The sequence below is a fragment of the Ranitomeya imitator genome, chromosome 4 (assembly GCF_032444005.1).
Source record: "Ranitomeya imitator isolate aRanImi1 chromosome 4, aRanImi1.pri, whole genome shotgun sequence".
Classification (NCBI taxonomy): Eukaryota; Metazoa; Chordata; class Amphibia; order Anura; family Dendrobatidae; genus Ranitomeya; species Ranitomeya imitator.
Genome location: NC_091285.1, coordinates 658792237 through 658820031, shown reverse-complemented (window position 1 = coordinate 658820031; position 27795 = coordinate 658792237). Strand labels below are relative to the sequence as shown.

The 27795-nt window shown below is 42.9% G+C and overlaps 1 protein-coding gene across 1 annotated transcript; it reads right to left on the bottom strand.

The window, feature by feature from the left end:
* Nucleotides 1-916: 916 nt before the first annotated feature.
* Nucleotides 917-27795, bottom strand: ANGPTL6 (angiopoietin like 6). Its single transcript, XM_069767062.1, has 6 exons — nt 27723-27795; nt 4890-5522; nt 3087-3261; nt 2724-2917; nt 1342-1612; nt 917-1146 (listed from the first exon to the last, which is right to left on the bottom strand). Exons 2-6 carry the CDS (start codon nt 5472-5474, stop codon nt 956-958), a joined length of 1416 nt encoding a protein of 471 aa, XP_069623163.1. The 5' UTR covers nt 5475-5522; nt 27723-27795; the 3' UTR covers nt 917-955.

The window sequence follows — 27795 nt, the reverse complement described above, 5'->3', positions numbered from 1 at the left end:
GTTTTAAAGGCAATGTTAAAAAAAATGGTTAAAAAAACATCTGCAAATTAGGACATTGACTAAGAGGACCTAATTATAGGGGGCGCTAGAGAGGGTCTTCTATCAGGAGGAAAGCAGATTTGCCTAGAGGACGTGCCGGAAATCAAAGTTCATCCAATAGGCATCCAAACAAATTCCTCCTTTGTCAACATAGCGGCAGGAACATGATATATAACACAAGAAATGAGCTTTGATGTAGATGTTATAAAAACTGTAATGTACATGTAAAAAAAAAAAAAGATTAGTATAAATTCACATTTATAGAAAAACGCACATAACAGATCATTTCCCATCAGAGACACTCTTACACAAGAGCTGAACTTATTATTAAAGATAAATTTATCAGTAGAGAGATCTGTGAAAATATATTTGTGTATCCAGGTTGGTGACACAAATCTGTGGGCATCCATATCATCAAAAGCAAAAAAAAAAGGGAAAGGATTCTCCACTGTAAGAGCACTAAAGCTATAAAACGCTTGGTGATGGTGACTTCATCAAAAGACATTTAATATTATCAGGAATTATTGGTTGTAGATTGTTAATAATAATAATAAAAATAAAAAATTGGATCTTCGTATTTGGTGTCAAGATGAATTTTCACCCAATCCATCAGGACAATCCTTGTCATTGGGTTTTTCTTCTTTTGGATTAACAGTTTAACTTGACGGACCTGTGTTTTTTTACATTACTAACCACAGTTCTCTCTCCTACTATTAAAAGGATTCTTTACAGTAAGAGGAGTATAAAAAAAATCGTTATGGGCAGAAAATAGTATTGGCACAACCTGTAGATACAATTCTCTGAAACAGAGACGCACATCCCCATTTTTAGTGATCCGTAAAGTCAAGGTGTTTTTTTTTTTCATGATGCGGGTAAAAAAAAAAAAAAAGAAGGGTTATTATTTCTTCCAAGAAGTTCACTGTTTGTTGGGTTTTATAAGCATGGAAACCTTCTTTAGAGAGTAAGCTCCGCCACGGAACTCTGCCCAGTAGACTCCATCCTGGTAGCGGCTGCGGTAATGTCCACCACGGTACCATACTCCGTTCAGGTTGGAATGGGCGCACATGTTATACCACCAACCGCCTTTCTGGAAATGGGCACAGTTACCTGATAAGGGAAAGATGTGGTTAGAATTGTCCAAAAAGTTTAACATTATGTATGGAATACGTTTTTCGACATAGCTTGCACTCCAACGGTCAACTCTATTTGGAAGCACAAACCAAGGACAACCACTGTTAGCATTTTCACTATAAACAGAATATTTGTCTTTGAGTAGAGCCATACTTCTGCCACGTTCCTCACCTGAGTATGAGTCCCGATCTTTATCCAAGGTGCTAAACTGCTTATCATTGTGCCAGGAAAGGGAGTCTCCAGCCGTACCACGGTATTGCCCCAGTCGCAACCGGTAGAAGTCGCTCTCTGGTTCCACCCGAAACTGGTCATACTCCGCACTGACTTGTCTTCCTTGCCAGTCATCCATGAAAATTAGAAGTTTGTAACTTCCTTGGTTGGTCAACCAATAAATGTTCTCAAGGCCCAACCAATATTCGTTGTCCAAATTACCAAATCCATGCTGTATAAAAGTAAAGAACAAAATTAAAAAATATATATAACTATCTGTACTTGATCAACTGTGCATAAACATAGAATATACCATCCCTTTTCTCACTACATGAGTTGTATCCTGCGTCTTTCACTAGTTTCCACTCTGCAGGCTCTAGCTCATATTTTCAGTTCTCTATCAGCTAGTGGATGGAGACTAGCTGCTATGATGTCTCCCATAGACAGCACACACAGATATGAGGGATTCCTGCTCTTCTGTCTATATGCAGCACATGGGTATAAGCATCATGGAAGATATACAGCTGTACTGAGCTATGTGGCTGTGAATCCAGCTGTGGGATGAGCTAAAACAAGCTGTGCCTTCTTTGTTTATAAAGTTTATTGGAAATTGCAAAGAAAGTCCTGTCAGTATCAAGGCTTCTAGGACAACAGATATAAGTTATTCTGAATGATCATAATTGCTGTACTGAGCCATGTGGCTGTGAATCCAGTTGTGGGGTGAAATAAAACACTTACTAGAAAGAAGATGCACCTTCTTTGTTTATGTAGTTTATTGGAAATTACAAAGAAAGTCCAGTTGGTTTGGAGTCTTTCTAGATAAACATAACAGGTTATGGGCACTAGATTCTGTGATGGGCATTGATCCAGAGAACTAATCTGATTGCCGTATGTTGAGTCGGGAAGGAATTTTTCCCCTAATATTAACGTCTGCCCTATGGGGTTTTTGCCTTCCTCTTGATCAACATGTTGTGCAGTAGGTTGAACTTGATGGACTTAAGTCTACCTTCAACCTTAAAACTATGAAACAAAGTCTTCTAGGACAACAGATATAACAGTTATTGTGAATGATCATCATACATAACGCCTTATGATCCACATCGTCCTTGTGCTAGCATACAAACTATTTTGAGCACCGTAAGTACGAATGGCACAATTTTTTTCTGATGGAAACCTAGTAAGAACCGATGCGTGTGCCATGTTACAACACCATATAACTATATTATGACAGTGAGCTGTTGATCAAACTTTAGAGTTGTCAGTTCGAGAGAAAAGATTCCATGGAAGAACACTATAAAATGTGAAAATGTAGAAAATATTTTCAAGAGTGAAGCTGTTCTCACTTTGTAGTTATGCCAAGTTTTAAAGAAGTTGGTGGATCCATCCTGTCGTCTTTGGATCACTGTCCACCCTCCTCCATTGATTTCTTGGTCACACCAGGCCTGCATGATTTGGTTGCTGTTATTTGGTTTCAGAAGATAGATACCACTGGATTGGTGACCAGCTAAGAAGACTTCATAGCAATCCACCCATGGTCCTGATGGAGAAGAAGACAATGGATCAATAATGGCCCACAGGAATCTCGAACTCTACTACAATATGTTATGTAATGAAATTATTACAATTTGGCTATTTATATTTCATATCATTACACTGTATTTGATGTTCATCCTATTAGGGACTTTTTGACATTATAAATGAGGCACCTTCAGATTTGGAGGACTCTGTTTTGCTAATTGGGGCTTTGGAGGTTGTCTTGGTTTCTGGTGTTGGGAGTACTTCTTTCTTGTTTGCAGTTTCATCTTTCTCCTCCCCATCAGTGTCTCGATTTTGTTTCTTCTTCCCTTCTGAGGAGTTGCTGGAGGCCAAACTAGTTGATGCCTGGAAAAATAAATGACCTGATATTTAAAGACCATTTTACCTAAAAACAATTAAAGTAATTGATTTGTCATCTTTCTTGACATTACTTCAAAAATACCTTGACCCCCAGATGCTTGGTGGCAACAACTAAAGGCACACAGTATGATTAAATGGTTATGCCATTGTTTTTCTGAGTCTATGAAGAATGAATAATTTCCACTTGTTCTCACTACCCAACTGCTTCGTCTTAATAATTTCCACTTGTTCTCACTACCCAACTGCTTCGTCTTAATAATTTCCACTTGTTCTCACTACCCACCTGCTTCGTCTAGATAAGAGTCAAAATGAATAGACAAAGCTATATACAAAACGTTACTGGGAACCGTATTGGGCAGCACAGTGGTTCATTAGTGAGCATTGTACCTTAGCTGGTCCAGAGCCTTGTGTTTCATCTGACTAAGGACAACATCAGTATGGAGTTTGTATGTTCTCCACGTGTTTGCTTTAATTCTCCGAGTTTTGCCGTTTCCTCGCACTTACAAAAATATACTGACTAGCCAACTGGAGATCAATCAATTTTCCTGCAGTTTGTTTGAGACATAGCAATGAGATTGTGAGCCTCAGTGGTAGACAGAAACTGATTTGAGTAATGACAATCTATTGGCTCCACTGTGGAATTGGGTGGTTTTCAATAAACAAAAGAAAACATTGTAGTGGTAGCAATCACTGCTTACAGCTGAGAACAGTGTTCGAGAAAAGAGGTCCAGCTGATGGGACACATCTACAACCCCAGCCTTTGAGAGAACTGGTGTCCTTTACCTATCCATTCATTCTCCACCTGGTGGAATGTGTATCGAGGGAACATCATATCACCGAGAGGCGGTTCTTGCTATAAATTCCTTTACAATATTGTTTACATCCTTGTCCATTTTAATAAAAGAATTGGAAAACAATGGAGTCCAATTCAATCATAAAATAAATTCTGGGGAGAAAAAAGTTTCCTTTTATGATTGCTCATATAGAATCACAGATTCCTGAGTAAGCAGTGTCAAAATTTAGTCCAAGGTATAACATCACATAGTTCAATTGGAATACCTTCACATCCTCACAATCCTACCACAATATTATGGGCTGATTCTACGCTGTGACTTGTCCACATATATAGTCAGTTTGCCATCAACCCAATTTTTTTTTTTTTGTCCGGTGGCATCTTCTGATTCCGTTAGAACAAATTATCCTCAATTTGGCCCTCTTGCCTCATGCGGTCTACCCTCTCTTCCTTTTGAAAAAATAAAAAAAGGGGTTCCAGTGATGGATTTGTACAATGGGTCTAGAATCTGAGATGATAAAAGGTCCCTCCCTACCATAGCCAGAACTGAGAGGTCTAGTGGCCTAATTAAAAGAGTTTGGTTTTGGGGCCCAGAAGCTTTATTAGGACCCCCAACTATGTGTAATACTGGTGTCTTGACCAGGATGTAACTACTACATCTGCCTCTATAGCTATGCCCTTGATATGGTTTAACCAGGTCTGTGTATCTTATAAAGTCCTACCTGTACACATCATGTTTTTGATACCCATAGGTACAAAGATGTGTCAATCCAAGGCCATGTTCCCCAAATCTATTACTGATCATAGATGGCCACCTTACCTGGTCTGATTGACGTCGACCAAAGATTTGTAGACATTGCTCTTCTAAACGCGCAATGACCAGACTCTGGTTGTTGACTAGTGAGGTTAGAAAGTTGTACTTTTCCTGTAGATCTCGGTACTTTGAAGCCAAAGAGAGTACTTCAGAGGTGGCATTGGTTGCTTTATCCTCTCCCTGAAATACTTCTTTTGAGTCATTCTTTTTCTGAAGCACTTCATGGAGTAACTGCACATGCAGGTGACTGAGACGGGATCCCATATTCCTGCCTTCTCTTCGCAGATGGTCCATTTCATTGGCTACCTCGTGGTCTACATCTACCAGCCTTTTAATTTTCTCGATCTCCGTTTGTTGACGACTAAGTTCCTGTTTTAACTCCTCGACTTCACTTCTGTTAACTCCAAAAACATCGGGGAACTTAGCTGTGCTAATGCAAACAGCTCCAGTGATTTTCTGCTGTGGCACCACAAATGTGTAAGTGCATTTACCTTGGCCTCCTCCATTGTTCAGGTTGACATATTCGCTGGATAACTGTGGTTGGCAGAAACTTGGCAGCAGGGTTACCCATATGACTGAATAGAAGCTCATTGTAAAATTATCTGAGATAATCCCAGGTCCAAAATCACCATATATGTCCTGGAATGGAAAACAGAGTAGTTACAGTCATAATCAATGATAATGTCCAGTGCGCCATTCCATATTTTGGCCGTTTTCTGAAAGAGTGAGTAAATTAATGTTATTATTAAGGAGTTGTCAGTCAAGCAGGAGAAGTCTGTCACGGACGGGGAATAGAGCTGGAGTGACAGAGGCATCAGATCTACCATAGTTCTTCAGCCTCATTTGCCTCATATCAATTCAAATGCTGATTTCTCCGTAACAAAGGTACTGACTGGCCACTTAAAGTTATTGCTGGACTTGTCTGCGAAAGAGCTACACACGTGTATAAATAGTATCATACTAACAGCTTCCCTTTAAGACTGCCTTGGATTTTTATAATGTATTTGCTAGGACAAACGGTTGGCGATGGTGAACATTCGAGTAGTCTGAAGGAGGACTCCCAGGGTTGGTCTTTGGGTTCCAATAAACCCTAAATCGCTCACTCGACCGACACCTAACTCTCCAAAATGTTCTATACTCAGTCTTCATGTGTTTTTAATAGAGGAGAGTAAAGCCACGTTCCCACCTTCAGTATTTGGTCAGTATTTTACCTCAGTATTTGTAAGCCAAAACCAGGAGTGGAACAATCAGAGGAAAAGTGTAATAGAAACATATGCACCACTTGTGTATTTTTGATCCACTCTGGGTTTTGGCTTACAAATACTGAGGTAAAATACTGACCAAATACTGTAAGTGGGAACGTGGCCTAAGTTGCCACCTTACATTTCTACTTCTCACACTTGAGATGGTCAGACAGTCCTGCCAAAATCGTCTGTTTTTGGCCGACATTAAGCTTATGTGTATGGGGATCTTTAGAGGTACAGCCACAACTGTAAGTGTGAATCCTGTCATAGAAAAATGCGGCAGCACTCACCGATCCTTGAGTGAAAAACAGTCTTTATCGAGACATGTGCAGGTAGATCTTCACGGCTCGGGGGATGTGCAGAGACAGAAGGAATGTGCAGGGGCCGACGACGGCCGTTTCGCGCTGTATCTAGCGCTTCTACGGGTCCAACGTAAGTGTCACCACTGGCCCTGAACACACACTTGGTCGCCAAATCTATGGAATGGCAGCTTCATTCCCTAGTTTATTGGTTGGGCAGCGTTATTCAAGAAACTAACGCTTTATGGGCATTGTATGGATTATTTATTTGTAGACTGTACGATTGTATTGCTTGGGCACTAAATATGGTTCTGGTTGCAGAAGGATAAGCTGGAGGCTTGGGCTGAGAAATGACAATTCAATGTAGATAAATGTAAAGTTATGCACTTGGGCAGAGGAAATAAAATATATACAGTAATTGTATACTAAATTGTAAAACACTGGGTAAATACTTATGCCCCCAAAAAATTGAGAAAAGTATTCAAGGAGTGATAACTTTATTGGCTAACCAGAGAAATTGCAAGCCTTCATAGCTCAAAAGGCCCCTTAATCAGGCTATATTACAAGTGACTAAGCCTGATGAAGGGACCTCTTGAGCTTTGAAAGCTCGCAAATGTAATTTCTCTGGTTAGCCAACAAAGGTATCTGTTGTGAATTCCGTGGCAGAGCTCCCTCCTGTGGTCACAAGTGGTACTTCGGCTGATTCTGTCTATGAGCTTCCGTTGGTGGATGTGAGTGGTACTGCGGCTTCTGAGTTTCCTTCCTCAGGTGATGTGGTGAAGTCGTTAGGTGCTGCTCTATTTAACTCCACCTAGTGCTTTTCTCCTGGCCTCCAGTCATTGTTCTAGTATTGGTCTTGCTTCCTCCTGGATCGTTCCTGTGGCCTGTCTGCTCTGCATAAGCTAAGTTTTGCATGTGTTATTTTTGTTTGCTATTTTTTCTGTCCAGCTTGCTTTATTGGTTTTTCTTGCTTGCTGGAAGCTCTGGGACGCAGAGGGAGCACCTCCGTACCGTTAGTCGGTGCGGAGGGTCTTTTTGCCCCCTCTGCGTGGTTGTTTGTAGGGTTTTGTGTTGACCGCAAAGCAATCTTTCCTATCCTCGGTCTGTTCAGTTAGTCGGGCCTCACTTTGCTAAATCTATTTAATCTCTGCGTTTGTATTTTCATCTCAACTCACAGTCATTATATGTGGGGGGCTGCCTTTTCCTTTGGGGTATCTCTCTGAGGCAAGGTAGGCTTATTTTTCTATCTTCAGGGCTAGCTAGTTTCTCAGGCTGTGCTCGAGGCGCATAGGTCTGGTCAGGAGCGCTCCACGGCTACCTCTAGTGTGGTTGGATAGGATTAGGGATTGCGGTCAGCAGAGTTCCCACGTCTCAGAGCTCGTCCTATGTTTTTTGGTAATTGTCAGGTCACTTTGTGTGCTCTGAACTTCAATGTCCATTGTGGTTCTGAATTACCTGTTCATAACAGTACTGGAGGACCAAAGTACTAATGCTTCTCAATAGAGGGAAAAAAGAAGTTCTGAGACCATTTTTTTTTCTTTGCACTGTGTTTTGCCTTTTTTTTCCCCTAGACATTTGGGTGGTTCAGGACACAGGTGTAGTGATGGACATTAAAGGTCTGTCTTCATGTGTGGATCATCTCACTGCAAGAGTACAAAATATTCAAGACTTTGTGGTTCAGAATTCTATGTTAGAACCAAGAATTCTTATTGAGTTTCAAAAATAATTGTAAACTGTTTCTGGCTTTGAAACCTCGATCCTCTGGTGACCCAGTTCAACAAGTTAGGATTATTATTTCTTTATTACGTGGCGACCCTCAAGACTGGGCATTTTCCCTTGCGCCAGGAGATCCTGCATTATGTAATATTGATGCGTTTTTCCTGGCGCTCAGATTGCTGTACGATGAACCTAATTCGGTGGATCAGGCAGAGAAAAATTTGCTGGCTCTGTGTCAGGGTCAGGATGAGATAGAGATTTATTGTCAGAAGTTTAGAAAGTGGTCCGTGCTCACTCAATGGAATGAAGTTGCGCTGGCAGCTATTTTCAGAAAGGGTCTCTCTGAAGCCCTTAAGGATGTCATGGTGGGATTTCCTATGCCTGCTGGTCTGAATGAGTCTGTCTTTGGCCATTCAGATCGGTCGACGCTTGCGTGAGCGTAAATCTGTGCACCATTTGGCGGTATTATCTGAGCAAAAACCTGAGCCTATGCAGTGCGATAGGACTTTGACCAGAGCTGAACGGCAAGAACACAGACGTCAGAATGGGCTGTGTTTCTACTATTGTTATTCCACCCATGCTATCTCCGATTGTCCTAAGCGCACTAAGCGGTTCGCTAGGTCTGCCACCATTGGTACGGTACAGTAAAAATTTCTTTTGTCCATTACTTTGATCTGCTCTTTGTCATCTTATTCTGTCATGGCATTTGTGGATTCAGGCGCTGCCCTGAATTTGATGGACTTGGAGTATGCTAGGCGTTGTGGGTTTTTCTTGGAGCCCTTGCAGTGTCCTATTCCATTGAGAGGAATTGATGCTACGCCTTTGGCCAAGAATAAGCCTCAGTACTGGACCCAGCTGACCATGTGCATGGCTCCTGCACATCAGGAGGATATTCGCTTTCTGGTGTTGCATAATCTGCATGATGTGGTCGTGTTGGGGTTGCCATGGCTACAAGTCCATAACCCAGTATTAGATTGGAAATCAATGTCTGTGTCCAGCTGGGGTTGTCAGGGGGTACATGGTGATGTCCCATTTCTGTCTATTTCGTCATCCACCCCTTCTGAGGTCCCAGAGTTCTTGTCTGATTACCAGGATGTATTTGATGAGCCCAAGTCCAATGCCCTACCTCCGCATAGGGATTGTGATTGTGCTATCGATTTGATTCCTGGTAGTAAGTTTCCTAAAGGTCGACTGTTTAATTTATCTGTGCCTGAGCACGCCGCTATGCGGAGTTACGTGAAGGAGTCCTTGGAGAAGGGTCATATTCGCCCGTCATCGTCGCCATTGGGAGCGGGGTTCTTTTTTGTGGCCAAGAAGGATGGTTCGCTGAGACCTTGTATAGATTACCGCCTTCTAAATAAAATCACGGTCAAATTTCAGTACCCCTTGCCGCTGCTATCTGATTTGTTTGCTCGGATCAAGGGGGCTAGTTGGTTCACCAAGATAGATCTTCGTGGTGCGTATAATCTTGTGCGTATTAAGCGGGGCGATGAATGGAAAACTGCATTTAATACGCCTTGGGGCCATTTTGAGTACCTGGTTATGCCATTCGGACTTGCCAATGCTCCATCGGTGTTTCAGTCCTTTATGCATGACATCTTCCGAGAGTACCTGGATAAATTCCTCATTGTATACTTGGATGATATTTTGGTCTTCTCGGATGATTGGGAGTCTCATGTGAAGCAGGTCAGAATGGTGTTCCAGGTCCTGCGTGCTAATTCTTTGTTTGTGAAGGGATCAAAGTGTCTTTTTGGTGTTCAGAAGGTTTCATTTTTGGGGTTCATTTTTTCCCCTTCTACTATCGAGATGGACCCTGTTAAGGTCCAGGCCATCTATGATTGGACTCAGCCGACATCTCTGAAGAGTCTGCAAAAGTTCCTGGGCTTTGCTAATTTTTATCGTCGCTTCATCTGTAATTTTTCTAGTATTGCTAAACCATTGACCGATTTGACCAAGAAGGGTGCTGATGTGGTCAATTGGTCTTCTGCTGCTGTGGAAGCTTTTCAAGAGTTAAAGCGTCGTTTTTCTTCTGCCCCTGTGTTGTGTCAACCAGATGTTTCGCTTCCATTCCAGGTCGAGGTTGATGCTTCTGAAATTGGAGCGGGGGCTGTTTTGTCGCAAAGAGGGTCTGATTGCTCGGTGATGAAGCCATGCGCCTTCTTTTCCAGGAAGTTTTCGCCTGCTGAGCGAAATTATGATGTTGGCAATCGAGAGTTGCTGGCCATGAAGTGGGCATTCGAGGAGTGGCGTCATTGGCTTGAAGGAGCTAAGCATCGCGTGGTGGTCTTGACTGATCACAAGAACTTGACTTATCTCGAGTCTGCCAAATGGTTGAATCCTAGACAGGCTCGTTGGTCGCTGTTTTTCTCCCGTTTTGACTTTGTGGTTTCGTACCTTCCGGGCTATAAAAATGTGAAGGCGGATGCCCTATCTAGGAGTTTTGTGCCCGACTCTCCGGGTTTGTCTGAGCCGGCGGGTATTCTCAAAGAGGGAGTAATTTTGTCTGCCATTTCCCCTGATTTGCGGCGGGTGCTGCAAAAATTTCAGGCTAATAAACCTGATCGTTGCCCAGCGGAGAAACTGTTTGTCCCTGATAGGTGGACGAATAAAGTTATCTCTGAGGTTCATTGTTCGGTGTTGGCTGGTCATCCTGGAATCTTTGGTACCAGAGAGTTAGTGGCTAGATCCTTTTGGTGGCCGTCTCTGTCGCGGGATGTGCGTTCTTTTGTGCAGTCCTGTGGGATTTGTGCTCGGGCTAAGCCCTGCTGTTCTCGTGCCAGTGGGTTGCTTTTGCCCTTGCCGGTCCCGAAGAGGCCTTGGACACATATCTCTATGGATTTTATTTCGGATCTCCCCGTCTCTCAAAAAATGTCGGTCATTTGGGTGGTTTGTGATCGCTTCTCTAAGATGATCCATTTGGTACCCTTGTCTAAATTACCTTCCTCCTCTGATTTGGTGCCATTGTTCTTCCAGCATGTGGTTCGTTTACATGGCATTCCAGAGAACATCGTTTCTGACAGAGGTTTCCAGTTTGTTTCGAGGTTTTGGCGAGCCTTTTGTGCTAGGATGGGCATTGATTTGTCTTTTTCCTCGGCTTTCCATCCTCAGACAAATGGCCAGACCGAACGAACCAATCAGACCTTGGAAACATATCTGAGATGCTTCGTTTCTGCTGATCAGGATGATTGGGTGTCCTTCTTGCCTTTGGCTGAGTTCGCCCTTAATAATCGGGCCAGCTCGGCTACCTTGGTTTCGCCGTTTTTCTGCAATTCTGGGTTCCATCCTTGTTTCTCTTCAGGGCAGGTTGAGTCTTCGGACTGTCCTGGTGTGGATACTGTGGTGGACAGGTTACAGCAGATTTGGACTCATGTAGTGGACAATTTGACTTTGTCCCAGGAGAAGGCTCAACGTTTCGCTAATCGCAGACTCTGTGTGGGTCCCCGACTTCGTGTTGGGGATTTGGTTTGGTTGTCATCTCATCATATTCCTATGAAGGTTTCCTCTCCTAAGTTTAAGCCTCGTTTCATTGGTCCGTATAGGATTTCTGAGGTTCTTAATCCTGTGTCTTTTCGTTTGACCCTTCCAGATTCTTTTTCCATCCATAACGTATTCCATAGGTCATTGTTGCGGAGATACGTGGCACCAATGGTTCCATCTGTTGATCCTCCTGCCCCGGTTTTGGTGGAGGGGGAGTTGGAGTATATTGTGGAGAAGATTTTGGATTCTCGTGTTTCGAGACGGAAACTCCAGTATCTGGTTAAGTGGAAGGGTTATGGTCAGGAAGATAATTCCTGGGTCTTTGCCTCTGATGTCCATGCTGCCGATCTTGTTCGTGCCTTTCATGTGGCTCATCCTGGTCGGCCTGGGGGCTCTGGTGAGGGTTCGGTGACCCCTCCTCAAGGGGGGGGGGTACTGTTGTGAATTCCGTGGCAGAGCTCCCTCCTGTGGTCACAAGTGGTACTTCGGCTGATTCTGCCTATGAGCTTCCGTTGGTGGATGTGAGTGGTACTGCGGCTTCTGAGTTTCCTTCCTCAGGTGATGTGGTGAAGTCGTTAGGTGCTGCTCTATTTAACTCCACCTAGTGCTTTGCTCCTGGCCTCCAGTCATTGTTCTAGTATTGGTCTTGCTTCCTCCTGGATCGTTCCTGTGGCCTGTCTGCTCTGCATAAGCTAAGTTTTGCATGTGTTATTTTTGTTTGCTATTTTTTCTGTCCAGCTTGCTTTATTGGTTTTTCTTGCTTGCTGGAAGCTCTGGGACGCAGAGGGAGCACCTCCGTACCGTTAGTCGGTGCGGAGGGTCTTTTTGCCCCCTCTGCGTGGTTGTTTGTAGGGTTTTGTGTTGACCGCAAAGTAATCTTTCCTATCCTCGGTCTGTTCAGTTAGTCGGGCCTCACTTTGCTAAATCTATTTAATCTCTGCGTTTGTATTTTCATCTCAACTCACAGTCATTATATGTGGGGGGCTGCCTTTTCCTTTGGGGTATCTCTCTGAGGCAAGGTAGGCTTATTTTTCTATCTTCAGGGCTAGCTAGTTTCTCAGGCTGTGCTTGAGGCGCATAGGTCTGGTCAGGAGCGCTCCACGGCTACCTCTAGTGTGGTTGGATAGGATTAGGGATTGCGGTCAGCAGAGTTCCCACGTCTCAGAGCTCGTCCTGTTTTTTGGTAATTGTCAGGTCTTTTTGTGTGCTCTGAATTTCAATGTCCATTGTGGTTCTGAATTACCTGTTCATAACAGTATCACTCTTTGAATACTTTTCTCAATTTTGGGGGCATAAGTATTTACATCGATTTTTCTGGCTAACACGTCCCATAATATTGTTTTGTATTGTACATCGTAAAACACTGGGTAAAAGACATGGGTGGATGGCAAACTCATCTTTAGTGACCACTGCCAGACAGCTGCTGCCAAGGCAAATAAAATAATGGGATGCACTAAAAGAGACATAGATACTTATGACGAGGACATAGTTTTGCCTCTATACAAGTCAGTAGTGCGACCACACTTATACTGGCTGCAATTTTGGTCTCTGGTGTATGAGAAGATGTAGCTGATCTAGTGCCGGTGGAGAGAAAAGCAGCCAAGGTTATTAAGGGAATGGGTGACTGCAGGAACAAGACAGGTTATCAGACTTTGGGTTATTCAGTTTGGAAAAATCAAGGCTCTTATTACACTGTACAAATGTGAGGGAACAGTACAGAGATCTGTATAATGAGCTTTATACACCTAGGCCTGAGATGGTGACAAGGGGTCATCCTCTACATCCAGAGGACAGAAGGTCATAATCACAGACGCAGATTCTTTACTGTAAGAGCAGTAAGATTATGGATTAATTATAAGAGCAGTGAGACTATGGATTCTTTACTGTAAGAGCAGTGAGACTGGATTCTTTACTGTAAGAGCAGTGAGACTATGGATTATTTACTTTACAAACAGCGAGACTATGGATTCTTTACTGTAAGAGCAGTGAGACTAAGGATTCTTTACTGTAAGAGCAGTGAGCCTGGATTCTTTACTGTAAGAGCAGTGAGACTACGGATTATTTACTTTACAAACAGTGAGACTATGGATTATTTACTGTAAGTAGTAAGACTATGGATTATTTACTGTGTGAACAGTGAGACTAAGGATTCTTTACTGTAAGAGCAGTGAGACTGGATTATTTACTGTAACAGCAGTGAGACTATGGATTATTTACTTTACAAACAGTGAGACTATGGATTCTTTACTGTAAGCAGTAAGACTATGGATTCTTTACTGTAAGAGCAGTGAGACTATGGATTATTTACTGTAAGTGCAGTGAGACTATGGATTCTTCACTGTAAGAGCAGTGAGACTATGGATTCTTTACTGTAAGAGCAATGAGACTATGGATTCTTTACTGTAAAAGCAGTGAGACTATGAAACTCTGTACCACACAATGGTTGATTTACTTCAAAAGTACAAAAAGGGCATGGATGACTTCCTAGAAAAATGTAATATTACAGGTTATGGGCACTAGATTCTGTGATGGGACGTTGATCCAGGGAACTAGTCTGATTGCCATACAAGAAATCGGGAAGGACTTTTTCCCCTAATAAGCACTGAAGCCCGGTATCACAGCTGATATTGCAGCTTCTGAAGCTCAGTCGTTCTCTAAGTATTTTCTGTATTTCATGTGGAATCAAATGCACAATTTTTGTACGCACTGTTCTGACAGAGAGGGATGGCCAAATTCAGGTTTTGGTTTCTAGGAATGCAAAATTTTATATAAAAGGTACAATTATTAATATAGAACATTCTTCAAATATTTCATTCTGGGTTTTTTTCAAATATTTCATTCTGGGTTTTTTTCTAGGAGGAATATATTATCATAACCACTTTCAAAACCAAATTACTGATCATGGAAGCCCGGTAATTGTGCAGTCTTATTCTTGTGCTATTACAGGTCAGGACTTAAAATTTAGTTAAGTAATAAATTAAATTTCACCCCAGTGTAGCGCATGGAACATGGATAGTGGTACGTTTCCCATAGGGGACAGTTGGGTTCACTTCTGGTTGGTGGTTATCCTCCTAAGGAGAATGGTTTAGAGTATTCAAAAGGATGTTTGATTACTTTGCACTATGAGGATATTGTGCACCCTATGTTTAAATTGGGACTATGGATCCATTTGGTAACACCCCAATTTTTTGTACTACATGGTGTAAAGACTGTGGTTAAGGTCCTAAGAAGGATGCTTGGAAGACGTGGTGTCAAAAGGATATTCGATAGCCTCGCCCGATTTTAGTATATTTCCCTTATGTCTGAATTAGGACCCTAGACTATTTGAATTACCCGTATATACTCGAGTATAAGCCGAGATTTTCAGGCCAAAATTTTGGGCTGAAAGTGCCCCTCTCGGCTTATACTCGAGTCACGGTGGGCGGCAGGGTCGGCGGGTGAGGGGGCGCTGAGGCATACTTACCTAGTCCCGGCGATCCTGGCGCTCCCCATGCCCGTCACACGGTCTTCGGTGCTGCAGTTCTTCTCCTCTTCAGCGGTCACGTGGGACCGCTCATTAGAGAAATGAATACGCGGCTCCACCTCCCATAGGGGTGGAGCCGCATATTCATTTCTCTAATCAGCGGTGCTGGTGACCGCTGATAGAGGAAGAGGCTGCGGCACCGAAGACCGTGTGACAGGCAGAGGGAGCGGGACGCCGGGAGCAGGTAAGTATATCATATTCACCTGTCCCCGTTCCACACGCCGGGCGTCGCTCCATCTTCCTGGCGTCGCTCCATCTTCCCGGCGTCGCTCCGCTCTGACTGTGCAGGTCAGAGGGCGCGATGACGCATATAGTGTGCGCGGCGCCCTCTGCCTGATCAGTCAGTGCGGAGAGACGCCGGGACCGGACGCCGGGAGCTGCAAGCAAGAAAGGTGAGTATGGCGTTTTTTTTTTTATTGCAGCAGCAGCAATGGCAGAGCTTTCCATTGCACAGCTATGGGGCAATACTGAACGGTGCACAGCTTTCTATGGCACAGCTATGGGGCAATACGGCAGCTATGGGGCAATACTGAACGGTGCAGAGCACTATATGGCACAGCTATGAGGAAATATGAATGCTGCAGAGCACTATATGGCACAGCTATGGAGCAATAATGAACGGTGCAGAGCACTGTATGGCACAGCTATGGGGCAATAATGAATGGTGCAGAGCACTATATGGCACAGCTATGGGACAATAATGAATGGTGCAGAGCACTATATGGCACAGCTATGGGACAATAATGAACGGTGCAGAGCACTATATGGCACAGCTATGGGGCAATAATGAACGGTGCAGAGCACTGTATGGCACAGCTATGGGACAATAATGAACGGTGCAGAGCACTATATGGCACAGCTATGGGGCAATAATGAACGGTGCAGAGCACTGTATGGCACAGCTATGGGACAATAATGAACGGTGCAGAGCACTGTATGGCACAGCTATGGGGCAATAATGAACGGTGCAGAGCACTGTATGGCACAGCTATGGGGCAATAATGAATGGCGCAGAGCACTATATGGCACAGCTATGGGACAATAATGAACGGTGCAGAGCACTGTAGGGCACAGCTATGGGGCAATAATGAACGGGGCAGAGCACTATATGGCACAGCTATGGGGCAATAATGAACGGTGCAGAGCACTATATGGCAGCTATGGGGCAATAATGAACAGTGCAGAGCACTATATGGCACAGCTATGGGGCAATAATTAACGGTGCAGAGCACTATATGACACAGCTATGGGGAAATAATGAACGGTGCAGAGCACTATATGGCACAGCTATGGGACAATAATGAACGGCGCAGAGCACTATATGCCACAGCTATGGGGCAATAATGAACGGTGCAGAGCACTATATGGCACAGCTATAGGACAATAATGAATGGCGCAGAGCACTATATTGCAGATATGGGGCAATAATGAACGGTGCAGAGCACTATATGGCACAGCTATGGGACAATACTGAACGGCGCAGAACACTATATGGCAGCTATGGGGCAATAATGAACAGTGCAGAGCACTATATGGCACAGCTATGGGGCAATAATGAACGGCGCAGAGCACTATATGGCACAGCTATGGGGCAATTATGAACGGCGCAGAGCACTATATGGCACAGCTATGGGGCAGTAATGAACGATGCAGAGCACTATATGGCACATCTATGGGGCAATAATGAACGGTGCAGAGCACTATATGGCACAGCTATGGGGCAATAATGAACGGTGCAGAGCACTATATGGCACATCTATGGGGCAATAATGAACAGTATGGAGCATTATATGTGGCACAGCTTTATATGGAGCATCTTATGGGGTATGGACGGTATGGAGCATCTATTTTTATTTTTGAAATTCACCGGTAGCTGCTGCATTTCCCACCCTAGGCTTATACTCGAGTCAATAAGTTTTCCCAGTTTTTTGTGGCAAAATTAGGGGGGTCGGCTTATACTCGGGTCGGCTTTTACTCGAGTATATACGGTAATTCCCTATCGGTGGGATATATACAGTAGCGTCCTTAGGAGCATAATTGGCAATAGCGTCCTTTATCGGAAGTTCAGCCATCTTGACCAATTTGAGTTTATTAACCTCATGTCCCCGTTAGGACCATAAATCAATTGAATACCATCCTAATCGGTGGGATATAAGGAGAAGTGTCCTAAAAAGGATGGCTGGAGATGGTGTTCTAAGAAGTACATTCAGTCGTTGTCGAATATCCTAAACAGGATGATTAGGAGAGACGTCCCAAGAAGGACGCTAGTTAACTTCCCCTATGTACGTTTCCTCGTGTCCAGATCTGCACTAGAATCCTCAAATTTCCGTATCTTGACACGTTTTACCTATTGGAATCATCAGGAGTAGATGGTAGATTAAAGACATTGCTTAGCGTGTGGAATAGCAGCAAGACCCCACATGTCAGAGATGGCTGCCGCCAGGGCCGCCTTTTATACTGCAACTGCTCAAAGAAATCTTCCCACATGAACACTCTCCATTTTGTAATAGTTGGGCTGCCCAGGGACTTAGCACAACTGATGATCAAAGGATCGATCCAAGGGAATGGTGGATTTGTAGGAGGGTGTGCTATAGAAGATGAGATTCCCCAGCACTGTGCGCCATTTGTATCTGGAGACTACCACCCACTCCCTAAGCAGAATCCTGCGGAACCAACAGGAAGAGGAAGAGTTTTTGGAAGGATGAATTTAGATAGAGCACCAGGTCAGGTGACCTTCATGACGCCTTTTCCTGATACAGAGTCTGGAGTGACAAGGCGGGAAGTGGGACCAACTAGTGGGACGAGCAGGACGTGCGCTGAGAGGGGCGCCGAGGCAAAGACACCCGGACATGCCAGGAGACCCGAACCAGTGGGTTTTTGTATGTCCATGAGCGGGATCCAGATGACACCAGTCAAGGTCCATGAACCAGACTGTGCCATCAAAACTTGATATCCAGACCCACGCCATTCAAGGTCTGTGAACTACACCACGCTAGTCAAGTCCCAAGCCCTACCGGCCCGATAGACATAATAATGCAATAATGATGGGAAGGAACCCTGTTGAAGCTGTTTCCTAACCAATGAGTAGAGTTGTCAGCACATTCAGGCGTCTGCGTACCATACATACTAATTGGGTTTAACTATTCACACCCACTGGAAAATTTCGGTAAGAATTCTTAGGTGTGTAATCTAATATATAAAGCTGAATGTGTGTGTGTGTGTGTGTGTGTGTGTGTGTGTGTGTGTGTATGTATGTCCGGGATTGGCATCTGCACCGTCGCAGCTACAGCCACAAAATTTTGCACACTCACACGTCTGGACCCCGAGAGCGTCATAGGCTATGTTGTGATGCGAAATTTTAACCCCGCACGTTCCAATTCACCAAACAATTTTGCCCCTATCTACATAATGGGGAATAAAGTGAAAGGAAAAGTGTTGGAGGCGTCGCAGCTACAGCCACAAAATTTTGCACAGTCACACGTCTGGACCCCGAGAGCCTCATAGGCTATGTTGTGAGGCGAAATTTTAACCCTGCGCTTTCCAATTCACCAAACAATTTTGCCCCTATCTACATAATGGGGAAAAGTGAAAGGAAAAGTGTTGGAGGCAAATTGACAGCTGCCAGATGTGAACAAGGGGGACTTAAAGAGTGAGAGCGATGGCGCCAAAGAGTATATATCATACAGTTGCTAAGGTGGGGCCCCGACATGGGATACTCACCACACACGGGGATATGAACACACACACAAAATGCGCCACACACTACCACGTGCTTGAACACATATTACCCTCAGCACACATTTCACCACACATACACCAACCTCGCCACATAAAAGTCAAAACACAAAAGTCGGCACTCAAAACTCGCCACGCGCAAAACTCGCCACATGCAAAAACTAGGCTCACGCAAAACTCGCCACAAGTGCAAAACTCACCTCATGGAAAACTTGCCACATGCAAAACTTGCACACGCGGAAAAATTGCCACATGCACAAAAGTTGCAACACATGCAAAAGTTGCCTCACACAAAACTTGCACATACTCAAAAGGCACCACACATAAAACACGCCACGCGCAAAACTCGCCATGCGCAAAACTTGCTGCACACAACTTGCTACACTTACCTGTCACATGCAACTCGACACACAAAAAGTTGCTACACGCATGTCGCCACACAAAACTCATCTCACAAAAGTCGCTACATGCATGTCGCCACACGCAACTCAACACACAACTTGACAAACGAAACTCACCCTAAAACACACAAGAGTCTGGTATTATCCTTCAAAAATAAAAATCTGATTAATAAGCAGACAAACTACAAGAGCAACAAATGTACCATATAGGAAATACGGCAGCTGTCAGTCACATGACCTGTCTATTATGTGTATGTGTGAGCTAATATATACTGCCAGGGGGGAGGGCTTCCTGTTGGCTGGGGATTTATCATGCTGCCAATTTAGCTTACAAATACTGAGGTAAAAATACTAAGCAAATAACGTGTGAACGAAGTCTAATACAGGAGGAGATGACACACAGGTATATACTATATACAGGGGAGATGACACACAGATATATACTATATACAGGAGAGATGACACACAGGTATATACTATATAGAGGAGGAGATGACATACAGGTATATACAGGAGGAGCTGACACACAGGTATATACTATATACAGGAGCAGATGACCTACAGGTATATAGTATATACAGGAGATGACATACAGGTATATGCTATATATAGAAGATGACATACAGGTATATACTATATACAGGCGAGATGACACACAGGTATATACTATATACAGGAGATGACATACAGGTATATATAATATATACAGGAGATGACATACAGGTGTATACTATATATAAGGGAGATGACAAACATGTATATACTGAGGTGAAAATGAAAAGGTGTGAGTGCAAAATGAGAGGAGTGAGGGAAAATAGTGTAGTGATCAGAAAATGACAGATGTGAGGTCGAAATGACAAGTGTTAGGGGGGAATGAGAGGAGTGAGGGAGAAAATGAGAGGTGTGAGGGGGAAAAAGTGAGGTGCTATAACTAACCACAGATATTTACTATGCCCAGGCAACGCCGGGCTCTTCAGCTAGTCAAAAATAATCTTTCACTGAAATAATTCTTTTATATCGTATGGAGATAATGGGGATAATCCTTGATCAAATTTGCAATGGCTCTGCCTTCCCGTTTTCCCTCTGCATGGCCCACTCAAATGGTTCCTGGGCATATTATACCGTCATACTCAATTTACTCTAGTGAAACACCATGAGAGGGTGTAATCAATTCCACGCTGGACCGTCAGGGATGTGGACACAAAGCGGTATTGTATTGCATGAACAGGTTGCATAACAGAGAATATTGGAGGATGGGGTCTAAAATTGTTGGGTGTGAGCGCCTATTGGAAGCAGACTCTGACGTAGTAGTCTCCAGTAGGTGTACACGCCCGGAAATTATGCATGACAGAGCACATCTTCGCTCTGTTGGCACCATTATAGTCTATGGCTCTGTCGGTGTATATGCTCGAATTCTGTTTTGCAGGGGTTCAGACGTAAGCCCCAATGGGACCAACAACCGGGTGACAACATGCAGTGTGAGAGCACCCTAAGAAAGGACAACCCCTTTAATACTATCACTTGGGTGAACTTCTTGTATACACATGGCAATGATGGCAGCAGCCAACATCACAAGAGGCGCACCCAGTCTGGTACACTGATCTCAGCTTCTTCATTACCTTAATATACCCGGGAAACAAAAGAAGAAAAAATAAGAGGGAATTCTGCTGACGAGTGGAAATCAATCCAAAACCTCAAAGTTCAGGCCTTGGCACATATTGTATGTGGTTACTAGGATCAGGTTGCAGTCACAATTCAGCTGTATGTCTGCAGAGATGTTTCCAGAGAGTTAACAGTGTGCGTGAGCGTGTGTATATGTCTGTCTGCATGTATGTGTGATTGTGTGTGTGTATATATATATATATATATATATATATATATATATATATATATATATATATATATATATATATATATATATGTGAGTATTTGTGAGTGTGTACATATATTTGTGTATATGTATGTGTGTGAGTGTGTATATATGTGTGAGTGTATGTATATATTTGTGTGAGTGTGTATGTGCTAGTCTGTATATATGTGTGAGTGTGTATATATATGTGTGTATGTGTGAGTATGTATATATGTGTAAGTGTGTGTATTTATATGTGTGTGTATGTGTGAGTGTGGGTATATGTATGTATGAGTGTATATATATATATATATATATATATATACAGTGGGGCAAAAAAAGTATTTAGTCAGTCAGCAATAGTGCAAGTTCCACCACTTAAAAAGATGAGAGGCGTCTGTAATTTACATCATAGGTAGACCTCAACTATGGGAGACAAACTGAGAAAAAAAAATCCAGAAAATCACATCGTCTGTTTTTTTATCATTTTTTTTGCATATTATGGTGGAAAATAAGTATTTGGTCAGAAACAAACAATCAAGATTTCTGGCTCTCACAGACCTGTAACTTCTTCTTTAAGAGTCTCCCCTTTCCTCCACTCATTACCTGTAGTAATGGCACCTGTTTAAACTTGTTATCAGTATAAAAAGACACCTGTGCACACCCTCAAACAGTCTGACTCCAAACACCACTATGGTGAAGACCAAAGAGCTGTCAAAGGACACCAGAAACAAAATTGTAGCCCTGCACCAGGCTGGGAAGACTGAATCTGCAATAGCCAACCAGCTTGGAGTGAAGAAATCAACAGTGGGAGCAATAATTAGAAAATGGAAGACATACAAGATCACTGATAATCTCCCTCGATCTGGGGCTCCACGCAAAATCCCACCCCGTGGGGTCAGAATGATCACAAGAACGGTGAGCAAAAATCCCAGAACCACGCGGGGGGACCTAGTGAATGAACTGCAGAGAGCTGGGACCAATGTAACAAGGCCTACCATAAGTAACACACTACGCCACCATGGACTCAGATCCTGCAGTGCCAGACGTGTCCCACTGCTTAAGCCAGTACATGTCTGGGCCCGTCTGAAGTTTGCTAGAGAGCATTTGGATGATCCAGAGGAGTTTTGGGAGAATGTCCTATGGTCTGATGAAACCAAACTGGAACTGTGTGGTAGAAACACAACTTGTCTTGTTTGGAGGAAAAAGAATACTGAGTTGCATCCATTAAACACCATACCTACTGTAAAGCATGGTGGTGGAAACATCATGCTTTGGGGCTGTTTCTCTGCAAAGGGGCCAGGACGACTGATCCGGGTACATGAAAGAATGAATGGGGCCATGTATCGTGAGATTGTGAGTGCAAACCTCCTTCCATCAGCAAGGGCATTGAAGATGAAACGTGGCTCGGTCTTTCAACATGACAATGATCCAAAGCACACCGCCAGGGCAACGAAGGAGTGGCTTCGTAAGAAGCATTTCAAGGTCCTGGAGTGGCCTAGCCAGTCTCCAGATCTCAACCCTATAGAAAACCTTTGGAGGGAGTTGAAAGTCCGTGTTGCCAAGCGAAAAGCCAAAAACATCACTGCTCTAGAGGAGATCTGCATGGAGGAATGGGCCAACATACCAACAACAGTGTGTGGCAACCTTGTGAAGACTTACAGAAAACGTTTGACCTCTGTCATTGCCAACAAAGGATATATTACAAAGCATTGAGATGAAATTTTGTTTCTGACCAAATACTTATTTTCCACCATAATATGCAAATAAAATGTTAAAAAAACAGACAATGTGATTTTCTGGATTTTTTTTTCTCAGTTTGTCTCCCATAGTTGAGGTCTACCTATGATGTAAATTACAGACGCCTCTCATCTTTTTAAGTGGTGGAACTTGCACTATTGCTGACTGACTAAATACTTTTTTGCCCCACTGTATGTGTGAGTGTGTATATATATGTGTGTGTATATATATGTGTGAGTGTGGGTATATGTATGTATGAGTGTAGATATATATATGTGTGTATGTGGAAGTGTGTGTATATATATATATATATGTGTGAGTGTGGGGATATATATATGTGTGTGTATGTGTGTGTGTGTATATATATATATGTGTGACTGTGGGTATATATGTGTGTGAGTGTGTATATATACAGTGCTGAGCCAAAGGGTAACAATATTTGGACCTTTTGACTTTCGGTCCCCACATCTTACCATCCGCTACAGCTTTGGACATGACACTACCATACAGACAACCATCTTGGCTATCTCATGCATACATTTGACTTGCAGCTATTTAGCATATGATTAATTATGCAGATTCTTGTCATCACTTGTCATCACTGTGTTACTGTTTTGCTCCTAAAAATCTCAATTTTAATTTTTAATTATTTTGTCAGTGTTTTGTAAATCCAATAATCCACATTAAAAACGAGAACATGTTTTTGGCACGGGCCATTTTTTGCGCTTATATTAAATCTGTCGTCAAATTTTTTTCTAGCAAAAAAACGACAAGTTTGTTCTTACAAACAACTTGTGGAAAGAAAAACAGAAAAAAGAAAACAGCATCATTTGCATTATCGGAGCGTTTTCACGTTAAGTTGAGTAGGAAGCTTATTTAAGAGAATTTGATGTGGATTTCAGAGCAGAATCTACTCCAAAATCCACATAAAGTAACTCAGTGTGGACAGTGTACCCCGTTTGGGAAGCCTATAGAAGCCCCAGTTACAGGGGAAACAGTCCTATACAGTGACACGTTTCACCAAAAAAGACGACCTGGGTCTGCTAGTGCCCAGCAGCTCGGCCGTGATGGACAGACCCCTGGTGATCTGGTGATCGCCAGGTCCTACAGAAGCATCAGCACTGACGAGGTTTTCATTGACTACTTAGATCTGACTGAGTGCAAAAAAGAGAAGACAGAAGTAATAATAAACCGCTCCTGTCTTCTCCATAATGATCCATAGGGAAGGTGCTCACAGGGTAACTATGTAGAGCAGCCTAATGACGTGCCCTCAAATAATCCATCTTGGTCGTTAAACCACAAAAATTAGCACTAAATATTATTGGAACCGTAGGGCGGCTTTGAAAAATCTAAACTATTAGGGGAGCAACGGGAACCAAAAAAGAACAGAACCTGGATTTAAGCCGGGGCAAGCTCACTCAGGACTCAGACCGAATGCTTGAAGATGTCCTTTACCCCACACCTATCTTATAGATTGTAAGCCTAGAGCAAGGCCCTCGCTCCTTTTGGTATTGAAATAAAAGAATTAACTAATGAATGAAATGCTTTTATGTGGTAAAAGGATATAGAAAAAGAAAAAAATAAATAAAATAAAAAATGTAACGTAAATAAAATGTGGATAAAAAAAAACTTAAATAAATGGAGAGGAGGCACCAGGGTGAGATCTGACCTTCCTTATCCACCCAACTCCCTGTTAGAGACCTTCTATGACCCCACTGATCCTGACGGGCTGATGTTTGACAGACTTGTCCCAGAACCGATAAAGGTCTTTACGCATCTAATCCTAACCTGTGATACTGTCTGCTGAGCTGAGTATCTAAGCCTATCATGTGTGATACTGTCTGCTGAGCTGAGTATCTAAGCCTATCATGTGTGATACTGTCTGCTGAGCTGAGTATCTAAGCCTATCATGTGTGATACTGTCTGCTGAGCTGATGTATCCAACCTGTCATGTGTGATACTGTCTGCTGAGCTGAGTATCTAAGCCTATCATGTGTGATACTGTCTGCTGAGCTGAGTATCTAAGCCTATCGTGTGTGATACTGTCTGCTGAGCTGATGTATCCAACCTGTCATGTGTGATACTGTCTGCTGTGCTATGCATCCAAGCCTGTCATGTATACTATCCAAGCATCTAATCCTATCATGTGTGATACTGTCTACTAACGTGATGTATGTAATTCTATCTTGTGATACTGTCCACTGAGCTATGTATCTAAGCTTATTGTGTGATCCTGTCTACTGAGTATGTATCTAAGCTTCTGTGTGATCCTGTCTACTGAGCTATGTATCTAAGCTTATTCTGCGTGATCCTGTCTACTTAGCTGTGTATCTAAGCTTATTCTGTGTGATCCTGTCTACCAATCTGTGTATCTAACCATATCCTGTGTGATACTGTCTATGTAGCTATTTTTCTGCGCCTATCATGTGAGATACTGTCTATTGACCTGTGCATCTAATCCTATTATGTGTTAAACTGTTTTTTTGATCAGTGTATCTAATCCTACCATGAGCTGTATACCTAATTTTATATATCTAAGCCTATGCTCTGTGATAGTCTCCTCACTTGATGTATCTAACCCTATCCTGTGTGATACTGTGTACTGTGCTGCTGTATCTAAGACTTTCATGTCTGATACGGTCCCGGAGAACCACATAGGACTATCAGCTCCATCATGTCCGCCTGCTCAGCACTACAGCTCCATCTTCTTCCATTATTTCCAGTCTTAATGAGCAGAAGTTGGGAATGACAGCAGGGAGATAAGGTGATGGGACCCAGGCCTGAGAAGCCGGCCTCCTGCCAGGAAGGTTTACAGAAGGTCGCCTGTGTTTATATGATGGGGTGAAGAAACGTGGGCGCCATCTCTTCTTTAATGAACGCGAATAAGGAATAAACTTTTTTAAACCCTTTCACAAAACTTCAAGACATGAAACAGGATATTTTGGGAACATGACAGAGGACAAGAGTTGAGCAGCTTGGTGAGAGGGCAAAAAATGTTGGAATAATTATTAGAAAATAGAAGAAACACAAGATGACTGTCAATCTTCCTCGGTCGTAGGCTCCATGCAAAATCTCACCATGTGGGGTAATGATGATTCTGTGAAAGGTCAGGAATCAGCCCAGAACTACACAGGAGGACCTGGTCAATGATCTGAAGAGAGCTGAGACCACAGTATCAAACATTACCGTTAGTAACACAGTACGCAGTCATAGATTAAAATCCACCAGGGCACGCAAGGTCCCCCTGCTCAAGCCAGCACATGTCCAGGATGATTTGAAGTTTGTCAATGACCATCTGAATGATTCAGAGGAGGCATGGGAGAAGGTCATGTGGTCAGATGAGACCAAAAAATAACTTTTTGGTATAAACTCTATTCGCTGTGTTTGGAAGAAGAAGAAGCATGATTTTAGCCCCAAGAACACCATCCCAACAATGAAGCATGGTGGTGGAAACATCATACTTTGGTGCTTTTTCTGCAAAGGGGACTGGATGACTGCACCGTATTGGGGGGAGGATGAATAGGGTCATGTATCGTGAGATTTTGGCCAACAACCTCCTTCCCTCAGTAAGAGCATTGAAGATAAGTCGTGGCTGGGTCTTCCAGCATGACAATGACCCAAAAAAACACAGCCAGGGCAACTAAGGTGTGGCTACATAAGAAGCATTTCAAGGTCCTGGAGTGGCCTAGCCAGTCTCCGGACCTGAACCCAATAGAAAATCTATGGAGGAGCCCAATGTTGCCCAGCGACAGCCCCGAAACCTGAAGGATCTGGAGAAGATCTGCGTGGAGGAGGGGGCCAAAATCCCTGCAGTGTGTGCAAACCTGGTCAAGAACTACAGAAAACGTCTGACCTCTGTAATTGCAAATAAAGATTTCTGTACCAAATATTAAGTTCTGTTTTTTCTATTGTATCAAATACTTATTTCATGCAATAAAATGCAAATAATGTGATTTTCTGATTTTTTTTATTATTAGATTTTGTCTCTCAAAGGTGAAGTGTAGCTATGATAAAAATTACAAACCTCTCCATTCTTTGTAGCTGGGAAAACATGTAAAATCGGCAGTGGATCAAATACTTATTTTCCCCACTGTGTGTATATATATATATATATACATATATATATATATATATATACATACATATATATATATATATATATAATTTTTTAAAATATTTATTTTTTACAAAATAAAAAATAATAATACAGGTTTAAATCGCTTTCTTTTCCCTGTTCCAAAAATTAAAAATAAGTAAATATAAATCTCTCTATATACATTTGGTATCACTGTGTCTGTGAAAGGTCAATTTATCAGAGTATTAAAATATTTACGCCGTGCGTCCACAATCCGGTCACCGTGCTCATCTCCCAAAAATGCAGGAAAAAATGTATGCATGGCAATGTAGGGGTTAATATATAACAGAATAGGATTTCCGCACTAATCTATAGATAATAGAATGCTGCATAATATGGCGCAGATTCTGTAAGATGCTGTAGTGTAATATGTACAATGTGATATAATACCGCGCGCTATAAATCCTAGTCTGTGGAGAAGGTAACATGGCGCAATTATATATAGAAAGGCTCAGAACAGATTCCTGTGCCCATTACTGGCAGCAGGAGCCTCGTCATATAGAGGAATTGCCCTTCTAGCATTTTCCTATTACCCTTCTATATAGAACAAATCCCTGGCAGCCCCTGGAGACCAGAGACCCCTGGGTGGTCTCTTATGTGTTTGTTCCTCGCCCCTTTGCTGACTAGAGGTGAAGCTCAGCACAATGAGAAGAATATAATAATATTGATGATGATGATGATGTTGTGTCCTCCCGAATATCCCCCATACATGACACTTACTGTGCTGAGGGTCTGATCCTGCCAGCTCCAGGCTGGATGCTGATAGTCCGGGGTCTGTATGTCGGGGCTGGAG

Coding starts and splice junctions, on each gene's coding strand:
- ANGPTL6 (XM_069767062.1), bottom strand. CDS start 5,474: ATGAGCTTCTATTCAGTCATATGGGTAACCCTGCTGCCAAGTTTCTGC. Junction 1,613..2,723: donor AAACTTGGCATAACTACAAA/GTGAGAACAGCT, acceptor ACTTTTATACAG/CATGGATTTGGTAATTTGGA. Junction 1,147..1,341: donor AGATCGGGACTCATACTCAG/GTGAGGAACGTG, acceptor TTCCCTTATCAG/GTAACTGTGCCCATTTCCAG.